A 19,810-nucleotide genomic window follows, 5' to 3' on the forward strand; every position below is an offset into this window, starting at 1 on the left:
CGCCAGCGTCAGTGGTAAAGGAGAAGACTTTTGACAAAGGGACAGAGCAATTGGGAACATTTATGATATCAGCCAGCCCTCCCGCGGTGACAGACCATGCGAAACGTGACTGTAATCGCCTACTTCGCAGCGGCATGGAAGGCAAGGCGCGGCAATAAAACACTCCCTGCACTTACCGCTGGTCTTGAAGAGGACGATAGCCCGCAGGCAGGCGTACTCGTGGGGGTCGACGTGGAGCTGCTTGAACTTGGTGAGGGTCTCCTGGAACACCTTAACCTCGTGCAGGAGGGCCAGTGTTCGCTCGGAGTCCCTGTGATTCACCCCGCAAAAGCTGACGAGTTGACCCAGTTCCAAGGGTAGCAGGTACTGCGCGGCCCCCAACACGAACAACTCCCTCCAGCTCTGCTCCAGTAGCAGCAGCTGAAACGACGACAAACCGTTAATTTACAGTATTTGACGGACACAACATCAATTAGTAGAGTCCGTGTCTTTAGGGTTTACAAACACGACTTTAGCCTTACTTTGGTAAAGGAGTTAGATATGTCTAAGGCCCAATTGTATAAAACTCCCTGACTAAAGATCAACTTTGATCGAAGATCGAAAAGTAAACCCAGTTCAAACACTTCTTCTATTGTATAAAACTTTTCTGCGATCAAATTACTTTGGTTCAAATGCAATCTAAGTTCACGTGAAAAGGATTTGGCAACATCGCATAAACAGGTGAAATACGTGATGCGCGGACCATGTTATACAGGTTTGTTCAGTGTTGCCAATCTAGCGATTTTAACTCTTTTTCAACAACAATTTCTTTTAACTTTTATATTGCTTAAATAGGGATTTAGTGACCTTTTTAGCACCCCATGGTGACAAAATTTAATCTTTCTTTGTTGATAATGAGAAATCTAGCGACTTTACAACTACTTTTTCGCGACTTTCCGTATTACACTCTGTTGGAGACACTGTTTTTTTTTTTTGCAATGTAAATAATGGCGGACAATAAGAAGAAGGTTGACTGTTCTCCAAGTTGTTATCATGTTATGGTGTTTGATACTGCTAAACATAATAAAGCTTTATAAAACTACAATTTTCGTTTACTAATACAGTTAATTGAACATTTATGAATGTACCTATCATATCCATTAATAATTAATGGTTTTTATAAACATAATATAATTATAGGTTATGTTATTTGATATTGCTGAACACGATAGAGCCTTATAAAATATAAGAATGTTTGTGTATTAAGGCAAGAAATTGAAAAAAATATACCTAACATATCTATTAATATTAATAATAATGGATATTTTATTTGCGCAATCTGTCACTCATATATTTCAAACAGAAAAGAAATAACTGAACTTGGATCATCTAACTTAATCGGAGAAATTTTTTCAGTCAAAGTTGACTTCAGTTTGAGACAAATTAATATCAGATTAGACTTTATACAACACAAAATTCCAAGTTCAGCTGAAACAAGGATCAATTTAACCTCTGATCTAAGATTAAATGGTTTATACAATCGGGCCTAAGTCCTTAAGAAAACACTTCTACCTCTTCACAGAATTTCATTAGTGAACGATACTTTTATGTCATCGGCGTAGTCTATGGGTAAAGAATAAGACTCATAGAGCTAGCTTTGGGTTGAAAAATAGTGCTAACTTAAAATATTGAGAAACCTAACATTTTTCCTACAAATGGGGATTCAGTGATACAGAGGCTCCATAATCCAATAGAAAAGCCAGAAAATGTGGCGTTTCTCTTCATAATATTATGAGTCTACATAGCCTATGTTTAGAATACGAAACCATATATAACTGAATTTAGTAATAAATGGACATGTAGGGTTTATGAATGTTATGATTCGATTGTCCTCCCATTTAAAATGTTAATGACCACACCCGTGGCCGAGTGGTTAGCCTCTCTGCCTTTCAACTTGGCGATCCCCGTCTGGGTCATAAAGGAATTTGTGGTGGACTAAGCGGGCGCGAGGGGGTTTTTCGGCATTATCCCGTTTCCCTCTCATTCCATCATACTCCACAATCATCCTCACTCTGCGATGTCCCGAGCCAGGCCTCCAGAACAAATAAAAATTACTGAAAGTTGTACATATTGTAAGATATTTATAAAGACTATTATTTAACTTTCATACTAGTTTATGACTTTTTCAGCATTTTTTCAATGAAAAAATTTACTTAAATTGCTTAAGGTGGGATATAATATAGTTGTTAGTAAAATACCTTTTTTCTTTAGTTTCAAGGGTAAGTTTATTTTTTTTTATTTTATTCAGTTATTTTACGACGCTGTATCAACATCTAGGTTATTTAGAGTCTGAATGAAATGAAGGTGATAATGCCGGTGAAATGAGTCCGGGTCCAGCACCGAAAGTTACCCAGCATTTGCTCGTATTGGGTTGAGGGAAAACCCCGGAAAAAACAACCAGGTAACTTGCCCCGACCGGGATTCGAACCCGGGCCACCTGGTTTCGCGGCCAGACGCGCTGACCGTTTCTCCACAGGTGTGGACTTTAAGGGTAAAAAAAAAAATGTTACAAATAGAGAATAAAATATTCAGAAGTATCATTTCTTTAATTGGCTGGTGTTCTGAAGCTGAAAATGTGTTGTTAATTGCTTTGTACAGATTTTGCTTTTCAATTTTTAACTAAAAATTACATTATTCTTACGCACTTAATATAAAAATTGTTAAAAATCATACGACTTTAGGAACTTGATTCGTTCCAGTTTAGGCCTAATTGTGCTGACGAATGTGCAGTCTTAAATAATTTACAAGAGTGGGGTAATTTGTAACATTTGTTGTGATAAATGCGTAAGAAAAATGTAATTTTGTAGTCAAAATCGAAAAAAAAAAAATTCTGTATGAAGCAACTATGGAATTCAGAACACATTTTTAGCTTCAGAATACTAGCTAATTAAAGAAATACTTCTGAATATTTAATTCTTTATTTGTAATATTCTTTTGACCTTGAAACTAAAGAATAATAGTATTTTTCAAACAATTTCAAATTAATGTAACTCTGAAAAATTTGAGTTTAGGACACATGTTTATATGACATTTTTTACTCAGAATGTCTTTGGAAATAAGCTCCGTAAGTGGCGATAAATCCTCGTGAGTCACTCTGTATATATTCAACTGATAAGGATAGAAATTGTTAACAGTCATTACGAATAAAATAAAGGAAAACACATTAAATTATCCAAAATTGCACAAGATGTCAGAGAAACCAATCTATCATTAAAATTATTATTTTATTTTATTTATTTATTTATTTATTTTTTGGATTTTAAAAATTGTTTATTAATCTGGAAATATTACTTAATCGCTATACCAAATTGCAGCACAAAATTAATTTAAGATATAAAGAAATTAAACTATAAATTTTACTAAATTTATGATAGCGAAAGGTGTACAAGCCCCCTTATGTGAGACAAGTGGCCTTTAGGCTAGGAGCTCTCATAAATGTTAAGATGAAACACAAGAGTCTTGAAACCACGCACATCCATGTAACTTTGGTTTTCTCTTTCTCATTTTCCCCTCATTTATTTGATTTGTTCATTGAATGATTGATTGAGTTAGCCCGGAACCGTCCCGGTCGTTACGTCAAGATGAAATATTCCATATTTATATTAAATTCTCATATTTTCCGGACGGCATGGTCGTGTCAAACGCACCTGATCGTGGAAGTTGAGGCTGGTGAATGCAGGTACGTTCTTTGCCCACTTTACGTTCATGAAGAGCAGGCGCGCTGCGGATTCGCATAACGTCTCAGTCGTGTGCGACGGGAACGGAGACGGCAGCGTCAGACCCAGAGGGAACTGCAACAAAAGCAACAGAACTGTTACACATTGCGGTGAAAGTTGATTACAGCTACGCAGAGACATATTGATAACGCTTATGGCGCGCCATAAAACTAGTCATAAGTTCGAATACGAAGTCTTTTATCCGCTTCCAGAAATTGATCTCTTAGGCCCAATTGTATAAAACTCCCTGACTAAAGATCAACTTTGATCGAAGATCGAAAAGGGAACCGAGTTCAGACACTTCTTCTATTGTATAAAACATTTCTGCGATCAAATTACCTTGGTTCAAATGCAATCTAAGTTCACGTGAAAAGGATCTGGCAACATCGCATAAACAGGTGAAATACGTGATGCGCGGACCATGTTATACAGGTTTGTTCAGTGTTGCCAATCTAGCGACTTTAACTCTTTTTCAACAACAATTTCTTTTAACTTTTATATTGCTTAAATAGGGATTTAGTGACCTTTTTAGCACCCCATGGTGACAAAATTTAATCTTTCCTTGTTGATAATGAGAAATCTAGCGACTTTACAACTACTTTTTGGCGACTTTCCGTATTACACTCTGTTGGAGACACTGTTTTTTTTTGCAATGCAAATAATGGCGGACAATATAAGAAGATTGACTGTTCTCCAAGTTATTATTATGTTATGGTGTTTGATACTGCTAAACATAATAAAGCTTTATAAAACTACAATTTTCGTTTACTAATACAGTTAATTGAACATTTATGAATGTACCTATCATATCCATTAATAATTAATGGTTGTTATAAACATAATATAATTATAGGTTATGTTATTTGATACTGCTGAACACGATAGAGCCTTATAAAATATAAGAATGTTTGTGTATTAAGGCAAGAAATTGAAAGAAATATATTATATAAATGTACCTAACATATCTATTCATATTAATAATAATGGATATTTTATTTGCACAATCTGTCACTCGTATATTTCAAACAGAAAAGAAATAACTGAACTTGGATCATCTAACTTAATCGGAGAAATTTCTTCAGTCAAAGTTGACTTTAGTTTGAGATAAATTAATCTCAGATTAGACTTTATACAACACAAAATTCCAAGTTCAGCTGAAACAAGGATCAATTTAACCTCTGATCTAAGATTAAATGGTTTATACAATCGGGCCTTAGTGTATTCCGTCTCCCCTTCTGAAAATTTTGGTTTAGTGTATTCAATCAAGACATTTGAGATATGCAGGGCATGTAGCATGTATGGACGAATCCAGAAATGCATATTAGGCCTAGAGTGTTAGTTAGGAGGCCGGAGGGAAAAAGATCTCTGGGGAGGCCGAGACGTAGATGGGAGGATGATATTAAAATGGATTTGAGGGAGGTGAGATATGATGATAGAAACTGGATTAATCTTGCACAGGATAGGGACCGATGGAGGGTTTATGTGAAGGCGGCAATGAACCTCCGGGTTCCTTAAAGCTATAAGTAAGTAAGTAAGTAAGTAAGTGAGTGAATAAGTACGTAAGTATATTCCGTCTCCTCTTGTGAAAATTTTGGTTAACATTAAGAGTTCAGAAGTAGTGATATTCCCTGACCATTTAATAATGAAGTAATACTAACACGTAAATAATACAAGATAGTCTAAAGTCTAAACAATAGATGATAGACATATTATGAGATCACCCCGAGAATAATTGGACCACATTATGCAGAAAGGAACCAACCCACACAGTGCTAAAGGCGAGAAAAATTAAGTTGACGTTAAAGGAAAAAAAAAAAAAAAAAAAAAGTATACAATTGGCTCTCATATATCAACAGTTACATGACTAATCTGTTCCATCTCATATTTACAATTTACTGGTTTCGTGATCGACTGGGACGTTGTTTGGTTGTGAATGGTTCTCATTTTAAGCATCTGTTGTAAAGTTTGGTTAGTCATGGTCTTCTGTTTACTTTTATGGCCTTGCTTATTTACAAATGGCTGTTAAGGAACCCGCAGGTTCATTGCCGCCCTCACATAAGGCCGCCATCGGTCCCTATCCTGAGCAAGATTAATCTAGTCTCTATCATCATATCCCACCTCCCCCAAATCCATTTTAATATTATCCTCCCATCTACGTCTCGGCCTTCCCAAAGATTCAACCATAAGTGTTACATGCCCTGACTATCTCAAGTGTCTGGATTTAATGTTCCTAATTGTGTCAGGTGAAGAATACAATGCGTGCAGTTCTGCGTTGTGTAACTTTCTCCATTCTCCTGTAACTTCATCCCTCTTAGCCCCAAATATTTTCCTAAGAACATTATTCTCAAATACTCTTAATCTCTGCTCCTCTCTCAAAGTGAGAGTCCAAGTTTCACAACCATACAGAACAACCAATAATATAACTATTTAATAAATTCTAACTTTCATATTTTTTACAGCAGACTAGATGACAAAAGCTTCTCAACCGAATAATAACAGGCATTTTTCATATATATATTCTGCGTTTAATTTCCTCCCGAGTGTCATTTATATTTGTTACTGTTGCTTCAAATATTTGAATTTTTCCACCTCTTCGAAGTATAAATCTCCAATTGTTATGTTTCCATTTCGTATAATATTCTGGTCACGAGACATAATCATATATTTTGTCTTTTCGGCATTAACTTTCCAACCTATCGCATTACTTGCTTCAAGTAAAATTTCCGTGTTTTCCCTAATCATTTGTGGATTTTCTAACATATTCATGTCATCCGCATAGACAAGAAGCTGATGTAACCCGTTCAATTCCAAACCCTTCTGTTATCTTGAACGTTCCTAATGGCATATTCTAGAGCGAAGTTAAAAAATAAAGGTGATAGTGCATCTCCTTGCCTTAGCCCCCAGTGAATTGGAAAAGCATCAGATAGAAACTGGCCTATACGGATTCTGCTGTAAGTTTCACTGAGACACATTTTAATTAATCGAACTAGTTTCTTGGGAATACCAAATTGAATAAGAATATGAAATAAAACTTCTCTCTTGACCGAGTCATATGCCTTTTTGAAATCTATGAATAACTGATGTAATGTACCCTTATACCTCCATTTTGTGGTCGTGCCAGAGAATCAGTCCCATTCCGAGGCTTATTGTATGGATTCGTAACAAGTTGTTTTTTTACCATGGCATACTCAACATGATTTTATATACTTATTTGTCCCAAGTTTGAAGTCCGGGAAACAAGTTTAAGAAATAGTTAGAAAAAATAAAAAGGGTAAAATTTCTACACATTACTACGTAAAATGTAATGAAGATTCGGAATAAGTATGTAAATTTTAATATAAATAAAGTTTATTCTCACGCCCTGTATGTCTGAATAACTAACTTTGTGCGAACACTGGTATTGTATTGTCTCTTGACCGAGTCATATGCCTTTTTGAAATCTATGAATAACTGATGTACTGTACCCTTATTCCCCCATTTTGTGGTCGTGCCAGAGAATCAGTCCCATTCCGAGGCTATTGTATGGATTCGTAACAAGTTGTTTTTTACCATGGCATACTCAACATCATTTTATTTACTTATTTGTCCCACGTTTGAAGTCCGGGAAACAAGTTTAAGAAATAGTTAGAAAAAATAAAAATGGTGAAAGGGTAAAATTTCTACACATTACTACGTAAAATGTAATGAAGATTCGGAATAAGTATGTAAATTTTAATATAAATAAAGTTTATTCTCACGCCCTGTATGTCTGAATAACTAACTTTGTTCGAACACGAGTTTTATATTGTATGGTTTTGTCTCCAACAGCTTTTGTATATAACTTTTTTTTTTGTAACATTAGAAGTTAAGAAGTTATGAGCAATATTTCATATTTTTTGAACACCTGTATATATGCTTAGATTGATTTTGATATGAATCGCAAACTATAAATGAATTTCTCTTGCATTTCTCTCATTCAGGATCAGAGTTCTTTTATGTTCTGTAAATTTATAACACGTTAAATATACGACATCTTTATGCGAGTTTGGAAAAGTTAGAAACTCTAAACTAGACTAAATAATATTAAGTTTAGAGAACTTGAAGCCTTGGTTTTTCTGAACCGACGCATGCGACGTGCGAGGTCCGCCTCTCACAAATCCGGACTGCACGTGAGATAGTGAGTGGTTTCTATAACTGCGAGATGCGAGGTCTCCTCATCTTGCAGCCATAGAAACCACTCACTGTCTCTCGTGTAGTCCGGATTTGTTCGTGGCGGATCTCGCACCCCGCACGTTGCATTCGTCGGTTCAGAAAAACCAAGGCTTTATAGTTGAGACAAGTCGAGTAAGAACAAAAACATGGTGATCTGCTTGTCTCTATTATATCTCGTATCACAAAAAGGCTGCTACTTGCTCTATCTGTTACATTAGGCAACATTGAATTCTTACGTCTGAAATCGCCTTTGGTGGGACCCCATTGTAAACGAAATTCTCCACCCATCTCTTGTTACTCGTATCTTACCTTGGGCATAGCAGCAGCTGCCGCCATGGCCGCGGGGCTGCAGAAGAACGGCGACGCCTGCAGGAGGGGGTGGGGTGGCTCGGGGCGCGGCACCTTGGGAAGCGCTAGGTCGAGTACCGGTGGATGCGGAGGCGGCGGCTGCAGAAGCGGCGAAACGGACGCGACGCCCAGTGACCCGGTTAACTCTCCCGGGGGCGGCGAGTTGGGCTCCTTGTAGAAAAGCGCCATCTGCCTGCGCAACGTCGAGTTTCTGGGCCCACGCTCATGTTGCACAGCTGGAACACACGGAATTTCCTACCGTTTAAAGTTAGATAGTAATTGTAGGCCTACCAGCTCTTCTTTTGTCTATGCTTATTCCTGCCCCCCTTATTCTTCATAATAATAAATTTATATTCATTCATTCATAGTTTTCTACCCAGTGGCAGGTCTTTCACTCCAAACTCAGCATTCTCCGATTATTCCTATTTTCTGCCTTCCTCTTAGTCTCCGCATATGATCCATTTACCTTAATGCCGTCTATCATCTGATATATTCTTCTGCCCCAAACTCTTCTCCCGTTCACCATTCCTTCCAGTGCATCATTCAGTAGGCACTTTCCTCTCAGACAGTGGCTCAGCCAATTTCTTTTTCTCTTCCTGATCAGTTTCAGCATCATTCTTTCTTCACCCACTCTCTCCAACAAGCTTCATTTCTTATTCTGTCTGTCCATTTCACATGCTCCATTCTTTTCCATATCCACATTTCAAATGCTTCTATTCGCTTCTCTTCACTTCATCGTAACGTCCATGTTTCTACCCCATATAATTCCACACTCCACATAAAACACTTCACTAGTCTCTTCCTCATTTTTTTTCCAGAGATCCGCAAGAGATGCTTCTATTTCTATTAAAAACTTCCTTTGCTATTGCTATCCTCCTTGTGACTTCCTGGCTGCAGATCATTATGAAATAATATATGCATAGTACATTGGGACCATAAATTTGAGGCACTTCTATGCGTAAATAATCACTTAGTGATTTAGGACGGCGCTCATTCCGTCGGATTCCGGCACTTAGTCACTCGTAATGAGTGCACCTCTGCACATAGTGTGTTGGACATTGTGCCACTGCCACACATCTGTGACACAGTGCATGAGGGTTGGCCACTAAAGGGAAACTAAGAGGTGGAGCATAAACTGAGAGGATTCAATCCGGCATCGGAGCTGGAATTTGATGTGGTTTAGTGGATAAAGCGTCAGAATGTTGAGCTGAAAACCCGGGTTCGAGTCCCGGTGCCGGAGAGAATTTTTCTTCGCTCCACCAATTCTTCATCATATGGTGTAGAATTCCTACACGGAAATATCATACGTACTTCGGTACATCACAATAATCTTATACAGTGTGTAAATGATATAAAGTGTCACAATTATTCAGGCAGTAGGCTATATTATATCGGTCTACTGAACAATTTTCTAGTAAAATTTAATGATTTCTTACAATTTTATTTTTCATTTGTAAAATACCATTTCTTTCAAGATTGCTGTTGGTTTAATTATTTGTTTACATTTCGAATGAACGTTAATGACATTGCTAATATCTTTGCTCCCAACATACTAATAATAATAATAATAATAATAATAATAATAATAATAATAATAATAATAATAATAATATTAATAATAATAATCCGTGGCGCTACAGCCTACGAAGGCCAAGACCGACCAGCCGGCTGCTGGCCTCACGGCCACATGCCGAAGCAGAGGTGGACAATCATCCAACCAGAATGGAGATATCGTGTGGTTAGCACAATGAGCCCCCCAGCCGTTTTGCACCCAACATACTACACCAATATACAGCAGAGTAACAAATGACTGCTTCAACATACGTATCAGGCAAAGAAAATAATGACTTTATTCTCTTTTTCAAAAGCATTAGACGCAGAAAACATTTTTTTTTTCTGGAAAAACATGTACAGATACAGGAAAACTTCATTTGACTTTTTTCTTCAGTTATTTATGCTCTACCACCAGGATTATTTTTAGCAGTTTATATCGTTTACACCGTATACAATTTTAAAATAGTCTTTCTCACTTTCCTGAAAATACTTTTGATTGTACCATTTAGTCGTAGTAATTTAGCCAGTCATGCAAAGATAAATATTAAATATTACAGCCTAGGTAGGTAATGTGATAGCCTTGCTCTAATCTTTCATTATTTATAACAATGTTTATTCTAATTCAAAATGTAGTTATATAATCTATGTTTATTTTTCCCATTATATTAACTCATATCAAGGAACTCCATATAAACGAGGCTGTGAAATTGCTATCAACATTCCGTGAGATTTTCTTTTTCTGCACACTCTTGGCTGCCTAGTTCGCCCTAGTTCGGAAATATTTCCACTCGTTGCTTCCCAGAAACGAAGCATTTTATTAAGCAGTAGGTTTTATGCTTCGTGTTTTATATTACTGGAGTAACAGATAGGAATTTGTAGAATGTTAATTTCAGGCGCATTCCTAGGGGGGGCTGAACAAAGTGATTTGTATTGTACTGTCCGCTATTTCTATTATAGCCTGAACTGTTACAATGCTTGGGGTTTGTGAAGGGGAGGTCACTATGTATTATTTTGTTAAAGAGAAATGAACGGTAATTGTGTTTTGCATACATTTTCATTTGCAAAGATTACTTTATTGCAGTTTCCGAAACGAGCTCGACATTGGCGACAAAGAAGCAAATCTCGTTTCGTTTTATAAGTGGTGTGAGTCTACGGGGTATTTGCATTTTATCTTGTAACGTATTAAACGTAATTTTAAGATTGACGCATGCGTACATTGCATTGTGCTTCCGATATAGTAGTTGAAAATGCAAACACAGCTGAATAAAGATGGTAATTTCACTACTAATTAAAATCCTTGGATGTACTTTTAAATGTCTGTTGTTAGTTGCATTTTTACCATACAGGATGGATGGTAACCTCCGCACCAAAATGAAACTGGTAATAGATCATGAGGAGAGATTTGAAAAATACAAAAAAGTTTTTCTCTAACTTTCATCGTTTTAATAATAATAATAATAATAATAATAATAATAATAATAATAATAATAATAATAATAATAATAGTTTTATTTTCCCTGGCAGAGTTAAGGTCATCAGGCCTTCTCTTCCACTCAACCTGGATCAAATCACATACAGAAAAATACATACCGGTATACAAATTTGAACTTAAAAATAATAATAAACATAATTAAGTAAAAAAGAGAGATTGAATACATATACACAATCAGTATTAACTTCAAAGTAACAATAATAAAAAATATATGTAATAAACAAAAGAGACTGAATACATAATCACAAACAGGAAAATACATTCTAGTTTTAGAGGAAATCATTATGTTTCTCTAAAGCATTTGGCAACATCACGGCTACTGCAATAACTCTAAGCAAGCGCAGCCTGCACTCCTTACCTTCTACTCCCCCTCTGCTGTACTTAGTCGGTAACACGCGACGTGCGCTGTATTGCAAGATTTACTTTAACGATTTTCGCAATTATCCAATTTAAATTCATGGTTAAACGGTTTGATATGCAAAAAAGGATTGAAGATATTTACTATTCAGATAATTTTTACATATCTGGTTGTATGCAATCAGCCATTTCTCTAGAGCCACTACTGCAATAGAACGCTGCAAATATTGAGCAAAGACTATTTTTTCCTGCTTTAATGGTACTTCATCGAAGGAAAAGTCTAATAATAGTTTTGCTACATTTAACATGTAGAATTGCCTCTTAAATTTTGGTGCATCGGTCTCTTTCCACTTTTTCAATGAATAAAAATTTCACTCCTAACACATAAGGAAAATATTACAGATTTTGCATTCTAAACCAGAACACACCAGTTGATACTGTACTCGAGGCACGAGGCCAAAAGATAAATGCAGACATGAGCTCTTTTCCGAATGATTGATTCTGTCTATACAATGTAACACTATTGTGAAATTTATTTTTCTACAATTGTGTAAACAGATTTAGTTGAATTTACACAAACAATGCTGTTGGTGTCAATTCCGAGTGAAAAATATATCCCGTGAACAAATAACGAGAGGCATTACCAATAATATATAATTATCATACATAAGAATCCATGTGCTACTTATTATTATTATTATTATTATTATTATTATTATTATTATTATTATTATTATTGCGCTGTTGAAACTGTTTAAGTTGCTCGATACTGGTGATTTTGAGCTTGTTCGACTCCGTTTGATCTACTCTTACCTCCTGCTGAGATTTTTGCCGTTTCTTATTACGTTAATAAGTGATATTGTTTGGCATCTTCAAAATGTATAGACCTATTTCTTTCTGAAAAAAAATAGTCTAAATAGTTTAAATAAATAAATAAATAGGCCTAAATAAATAAATAAATAAATAAATAGTATAAAATTAATTTTGCGTTGAATAAAGTAAATTTGCAATTTATTTGGTAGATTTCTCAGAGAGCTTTATAACGACACCAAACACCAAAATGTTACGTTAACCGGATGCCGAGATAGATTGAGTGAAATGTTGACTTGCGGCCGAAAAACGACATCTTCGGGCCTCGCCGGTGGAATTGGTGGGATATGCACGCTACTTCGTTGCACATTATCGCTACGGGAGTCCTTGCCCTTTAATAGTATTTTAGTATTATCGTTGTAAGTCTATTACAGCAGACCTCTATTATCCATGGTAATGAAGCAGGTAAGTGAACTGTTAATCGAAAAAATCAGATAATCCGTATTCTAAAAGGTGTTCATAAACTAAGTGCATAACACAATTTCGTCATTTCCCCCTAGGTCTTTTCTTTTAACACGCTAGAGTAGTGGATCATAAGTTCTCTAATTTAAGTCTAGTTTTCAACGACGGGTTTTTAATGGCCAAGGAAACTCCTTATGACAGCTGTCTGTGGAAAGATAGGAATAGTAGAGGTAGATTTACAAATTTGATGCACTTTATATTATATTTTGTTTTTCATTAAATCGCGCATAATTGTAGTTCCTATCTGCTATTGTGATGAGACAATTTCTAATTTCCCAAACCACTCAATTACTTGCACATTTTTTCGTAGCAAACACGTTTTCTTTTGACACCTGTGGAAGATACTTTGCATAGAAGTTAGGCAGTATGACCACTCGAAGAGTAGATCATACTGCGTAAGGGTAAAGGTTAGTAAAAAAGCACTTTGTAGAAAAAAAATTCATACCAATATAATGTACAATACTCATATTTTTCTGCAAACCAAATAAAGCGAGAGAGAGAAACACAGTCGGATAATCCACCAGTCGGTTAATACGGTGATGGATAATCAGGGTTTTACTGTACTTTGAAAATTATGGTGGTTTTTGTCATACCATTAATTGCAGTCCCTATATTGACCCGACTTCATAGACTAACCCTACGCCAAAATTCATGCCTGTCCCTCATTAAATTTGAACCTGCATCTACGGCACCCATCGGCAAATTTGTACTCACGATGACATCACTGAACGCAAGCCACAAAACATACGACCAGTGGCGGTGCGTCAATAATGGCACAAGAGCACGTGAACACTTTGTTTCCATTAATGCGCGACTAGTTTTATTATTTAATACCGTATTGACGTAGTGGGGATGTATATCAGAATCGAGTATTTTAAACTTCCCGCATCTTGCATAAACGTCTTATGTAAACTTGGCAACATCCGTTCACGTACAAGCCGTGCTCTTTTCAAGAAGGTTACAGGAATTTCACGCATGCGCGGGAGAAAATTGTCTTTCGCTGGCCGCTTATGACTCGTCAAGAGCACAAAGCGTTAAGAGAACAGTGAATCTATCCTACAGATATCAGGTGCATCGATGCCTATCGTTGACGTGCTATATCTCGAGGAGAACATTTAATAAGTCTGTATTTTAGCCTGCAGGTGTCAGCATCTCACTGTCGGAACGTTTACTTTATGTGTATGTGTGTACAGTGCTGCTACGAGAGTGTAATTTGTGAATTACTATACATCAGTGTTAGCATAATAGCATAGTTTGGCTTTCAAACACGTGCTGGCTGAATGTGATAGTAGTATGAATTAAGTATCTGTATGGTCGTGTATATTATTTAAGAATAATATTTACTGGCATGTATTTATAGTAATCAGTCTATGCGAATGGGATTACAGTACTGTTATAGGCTCTAGTGTATCAGTGTGTTGTGGATCAAAATATATTACTGAACACACGCTTTTGTAAATAACGGCATTATGGTATATAATTATTTTTGACAAACGTAAACAATGAACTCTGTTCAAGTAATTTTGAACAGTAAAAAACTAGGTAAACTGGCTTACCAGGAAAAATTGGAAATAAAAAGACTGGGTTTTATTATTATTATTATTATTATTATTATTATTATTATATGTTGTTTTGAATTTACGTATGGTTTTTTTCGATAGTGAAACATTGGAATCATGACATTTCATATTAGGCTAAACGTATGATTTCAAATTCTCTTCGATTTTGGAACAGAAAATTGTGAACACACACAATTTTTTATCACGAGCCGCCACTGCATACGACGTAATATCAATCGAGGAGTAGCAGTGGCGGTTCCTCGGGGGAGGGAAGGGAGGAACGTCCTCCTCACATTTTCTTCTTTTGAAAGTAAATACCAAATAAAATATGTGCCTTGAAATTCGAGGAAGATTCGATAATTTTTAAGTTCACAGCTACAAGAAAAACTAGGTTGATCGAGTTTTAAACGAAGCGCGCTCATGTGCCGTAGAAAACCGTGAGAAAGATGCGAGATTGTCTGTGTAGAGGAAAGGCACTCCATTCCTCCTCTACTGCAGTTAACACACATAGACAACAGCGCACTAGCGGCCAGAGAAAGAAGCAGAGTTTTAAAGCAAGTAAATGAACGGAGAGGGAGGAGATCCTCCTCTGAATCAGTCATGGGCGGGAAATAGAAACCGACTGGTCGTGCAGCAAGCTCGCTACCGTTGCCATCTAACGATGTTGCATTCAACCGGACTGTAACACATCTAGGAGGAGGCACAATAAAAACAGTTTTAACGCAACGCTATGAAAGACACCATGTAAACTTTTTTTTTTAATTATAAATCAAAAATATTATTCATTGCACTTTATATAGGGCTACTATTCATGGTTTGAAACTTTCGTGGATATTTGAAAGTTAAAGCACAGTCTAATACATACAGTCACGAAACTTCAACACTTTTTCTGCCAACATTCGCGACACTAGCGCCCAAGCGGCAGGCAAGGCACTGGTCATAGTCTCGTTCAGCCAGCATATGCTTTAAAGGGATGAGAGATATTATAATAACGTTTTAATCATGCATCGGAATAAAGGCAATGTGTGCAATGACGAAAATTGCAGTAACAAGTTTAAATCTCCGAATTTGTCGTTCTTCAGATTCCCTGAAGACCAAGAGAAAATCATTACTCAGTCGTAACCAATAATCCACGTTGAAGGTAGCCTACGTATTGTATTCTATAAAACATTTATTAGTTATGTTACCTATTTGTATGTCAGGAAGAAGAGTTTAAATAAAACCAAAGTAAATACCTGTTACAGTATAATAATTTTTTGCAGAAATCATATGTGTAAATGTGTAACCATTCCGATTTTGGATAATGTATCTTAAGTTTTTAATGCAAGTAATTCCATAATTTTTGTATTCGTCTTTTTTTTCTTTATATTTTTCAAAAGTTGAACGTTATATTGCATTCAAGTAGGGATCATGATGTTAATTTTTCAAGAATTCATGGATTATTGTAATCCTTTTGCAAAATATTCACTTCTTGAATAAATCCAGACTGTGTCGATAAATTTCTGATGTGTTGGTGTAGATTCATGTGGCAGACGTATTAAGGTCTCAATAGCCTTCTTAAATTTAATATAAAAAGCAATTTTTTCTGTAACAATTTGCATGACTGTTATTGGTGTTGATTTTATATTCCCAGTGATTATTTGAGCCGTTCAGAGCAGAAGTGGTGTAAGTCAAAATTAGGTAATGAGGTTTAAAGTAAATATTCTGTAAAATACAGCGCAAAGTAGCAATTAATATATCCTTCGTGCTATTCACTGACTACTAATAGTTTAAATAAATTCAATATTAACTGCTACTTTGCGCTGTATTATAAAGAACGTTTACTTTAACCCTCATTACTCATTTTGACTTACACCACTTCTGCTCTGAAAATAAAATTAGGCCTAGATTTTCTGAGTTAATTGAAGTCACAATTTTTTCAACAAAATTGTGTGTTCATTTATTTGTTCTCAACCTACGTCATATTAACAATAAGGACATGTAAATTACGTATTATATAAGTAGGATAAGTTAAAATTAAGCTTATGTGTGAAAACTGGAAATGTAATGTAAAATGCGGTAAACTTGCCATAAACATTTAAACCATAATATCAGCACTATTTGCCACTCAAAATAATAAAGGAAATACCGGTTCTTAAGAAATGAAAAATAATGAACTTTATAAATCAATGTCTGTCATATTAAGGTTTAAATCTTCCCCTTTTTATTTTCAAGTTTACCTCAGCGGCCGAGTTTGCCCCAATTTGCGGTATGGAAAATAGTTACTTTCTCAGGAAATAGGGAGAGGAATTCACCACGCAATGTACCCTACGAGATATGCCCTTCAATTTTGAAGCTATTAATTTTGACTCTTCTCACAGGAAATATAGAGTTCCAATGATTCATAAATATATTTAGGAATGAATTTAATTAACCATCCACGTACGAACAATTATATTATTTCAAACCATGATACGTGAACAGGACCATGATTCAGTTGTAAGGAGCAGAAAGAATTACGTTTATTCACAGCTTCTGAAACTTGTAGATTAACTGCGTGTGAAATTCTTCTAGGATTCTAAAGTAAAATTAATAAGAATCATATACACTTATACTGTATAGCATAAAAATATAAAACAAATTACGCAAAACCCGTTTTCTGATATGTTATCATGTGTCGTGTGCACACTTTTAACTTGCCTGCCGCTAGAGGGCTACTGTCGCGCCAGCTGTCAAATGTTGGCATATTTTATACGTATGAGTTGCGTGACTGTAAGTATTAGACTGTGGTTAAAGTCGGGTTTATGTAAAACAAAGAGGAAGTAGTTTTACGTAGTTGGCCCCTGAAATTCATTTCTATTCATTGTTTACTAGACAGGGCAACAGCCAAGTTGTCAGTTTTGTACAAATATATTTGAAACTGAAAGTAGGTACTGCAAACTACATCATTTTTAACATAAAAAATTAATCGGCCACCGGCAGCTTTGAACAATACAAGAACTGACATTCTTCAAAAGTATGTGATACTGAACTTGTAAAATGTACATGTGGCAACACAGACCACGTGGGTGGGTGCAGTGTTCTCGCTTTCCTCAGATTACTTCCCATTCCCATTTCCATTTTTCCGTAAAACGGTTCCGGTTACGAGTTAGTAGCTAGTCTCTTCTAACACGTGTGATGTTGTAGAGCTCGAAAAATGCTACGAGGTTGTGAATTTCCTTGTAATTGTTAATTTGTGCAATTATTCAACAATGAATGGAAGTGAAATCATAATATATTTTGGACAATTTAGGAAACTCAGTTTACAAGAACAGATTATTGCTATACAGAAGGGAAGGCCAACCCCAACACTACCTGGTCTTACATGTATGCATGTAGGCTAATTTGTAGCATGTTTCATTCAAGAAGGTGTCATTTAGTGCTGTTAATTTCTTTCCTCCTCTTAAGAAATATGCAGGAGCCGCCACTGAAGATTAGGCCTATAAAGCACTGCGTTCAGATCCCAGTGAAGGACTCTCAACACAAGCATCTGACGTAGACAACACATTAATGATTCAGCATATCTATGAAATAAATGAGTGCTGCGTTAAGTAACAATTTGTATAATGTAAATGGCGGCAGCTTACCGTCCTTGTTCATGCCGGCCTGGACGCACTTGCGCAGGCGGCAGGCGCGGCACTGGTTGCGGTGCGTCTTGTCCACCACACAGCTGCCCTCCGCCTTGGCTTTGCACACGTACTGACGCTGCCTCCTGATGGAGCGCTTGAAGAACCCGGCACAGCTGCACACCAAACAATGCAGGCACTTCAATAACAAGGCTGAAACAACAGCTCGCTACATCGCATCGCATCGCTCTAGTTGTGCTACGTACCCGTCGCATGCGAAGATGCCGTAGTGCTTCCCAGACGAGTGGTCCTGGCAGACTTTGCAAGGGATGTCGTACAGGATGCGACCTGCAACCACAAACAAATTCATAGCCCCTTCAAATACCATTACTTAATCAGTGGCTATGCAGTACAAAGCGTTCAGTTACGAGAAAAATCTTTTTTCCTAGGGTAGACACCCGCTTAAATAGCAACAAAATTCTTTCGGATCTTATACTTACAAGTCCACACCCGTGGAGTAACGGTCAGCGCGTCTGGCCGCGAAACCAGGTGGCCCAGGTTCGAATCCCGGTCGGGGCAAGTTACCTGGTTGAGGTTTTTTCCGGGGTTTTCCCTCAACCCAATACGAGCAAATGCTGGGTAACTTTCGGTGTTGGACCCCGGAATCATTTCACCGGCATTATCACCTTCATTTCATTCAGACGCTAAATAACCTAGATGTTGATACAGCTTCGTAAAATAACCCAATAAAAAAAATTATACTTACAAGCAAACATTTTCATGGGGGCAGATAAAAAAGTTAAATTTTTTCCTTCCACAATGTTAATAATGTCAAAACAAGTGCATATACAAATTTTGGCTACTCCACCGCAATTACGAGGCCGTCCTTGGGGTCGTTTACAGAAAAAAAAACACAATTACATGGAAAGATTTATTGAAACGGATACGGCAATTGTTGCGCTGTTTTTCAACATATTCCCCACTGAAATTGAGACATTTGTCATACCATGGGATCAATATTTGTATCCTTGTGTCGTGTTGTGCACCTCTCTGTTGATCCCACAGTAAAACAAATGTCTTAATTCTGATGGGGAATATGTTGAAAAATAGCGCAACAATTGCTATACCTGTTTCAATAAATCTTTCCATGAAATTGTGTTTTTTTCTGTAAACGGCCCGACGGAAAATCACTTTCTGGACGGCCTCGTAATTGCGGTCGAATGACCAACATTTGTATAAGCACTTGTTTTGACATTATTAACAAGGTGAAAGAAGAAAATTTAACTTTTTTAACTGCCCCATCAGGATGTTTGCTTGTTAGAGCAATTCTTGTCAGGTCATGGAAAATGTGGGTCTTATTTAGAACGATTTAAATTATATAAGGAAAATGGCTACTTATGTGTCTGTGACAGCAAACTGTGGACCACCCTTTGTTTCATTGTCCAGTATTCGAAAACAGAATATTAATTATGGTCGGACATTTACATATTTGTAATGCAATATATGACATCATAATTTAATGTGTTCAGAAAAACATGTTATAGTTTTGTAATTTTATTTGTAATATATTTAAGAACTTGTAATTAATTAAAATTAATGTAGTAAATATAAGTGTTACTTTCAAGTAGCAAGACTGGG

General features: G+C 36.4%; 1 protein-coding gene across 1 annotated transcript in view; it reads right to left on the reverse strand.

Moving 5' to 3' along the window:
* tll (nuclear receptor subfamily 2 group E member tailless) overlaps positions 1-18,326 on the reverse strand; it is a 30,084-nt gene extending 11,758 nt beyond the window's left edge. The window contains exons 1-4 of the mRNA XM_069849398.1: positions 18,194-18,326; positions 8,256-8,530; positions 3,687-3,830; positions 173-420 (exon numbers count right to left, since the gene is read on the reverse strand). Coding sequence (XP_069705499.1) covers positions 173-420; positions 3,687-3,830; positions 8,256-8,530; positions 18,194-18,206 — 680 coding nt within the window. The 5' untranslated portion in view covers positions 18,207-18,326. The remainder of the gene's footprint in view (positions 1-172; positions 421-3,686; positions 3,831-8,255; positions 8,531-18,193) is intronic.
* Between the last annotated feature and the right edge of the window lie 1,484 nt (positions 18,327-19,810).

This window comes from Periplaneta americana, chromosome 16, assembly GCF_040183065.1.
Source record: "Periplaneta americana isolate PAMFEO1 chromosome 16, P.americana_PAMFEO1_priV1, whole genome shotgun sequence".
Lineage (NCBI taxonomy): Eukaryota > Metazoa > Arthropoda > Insecta > Blattodea > Blattidae > Periplaneta > Periplaneta americana.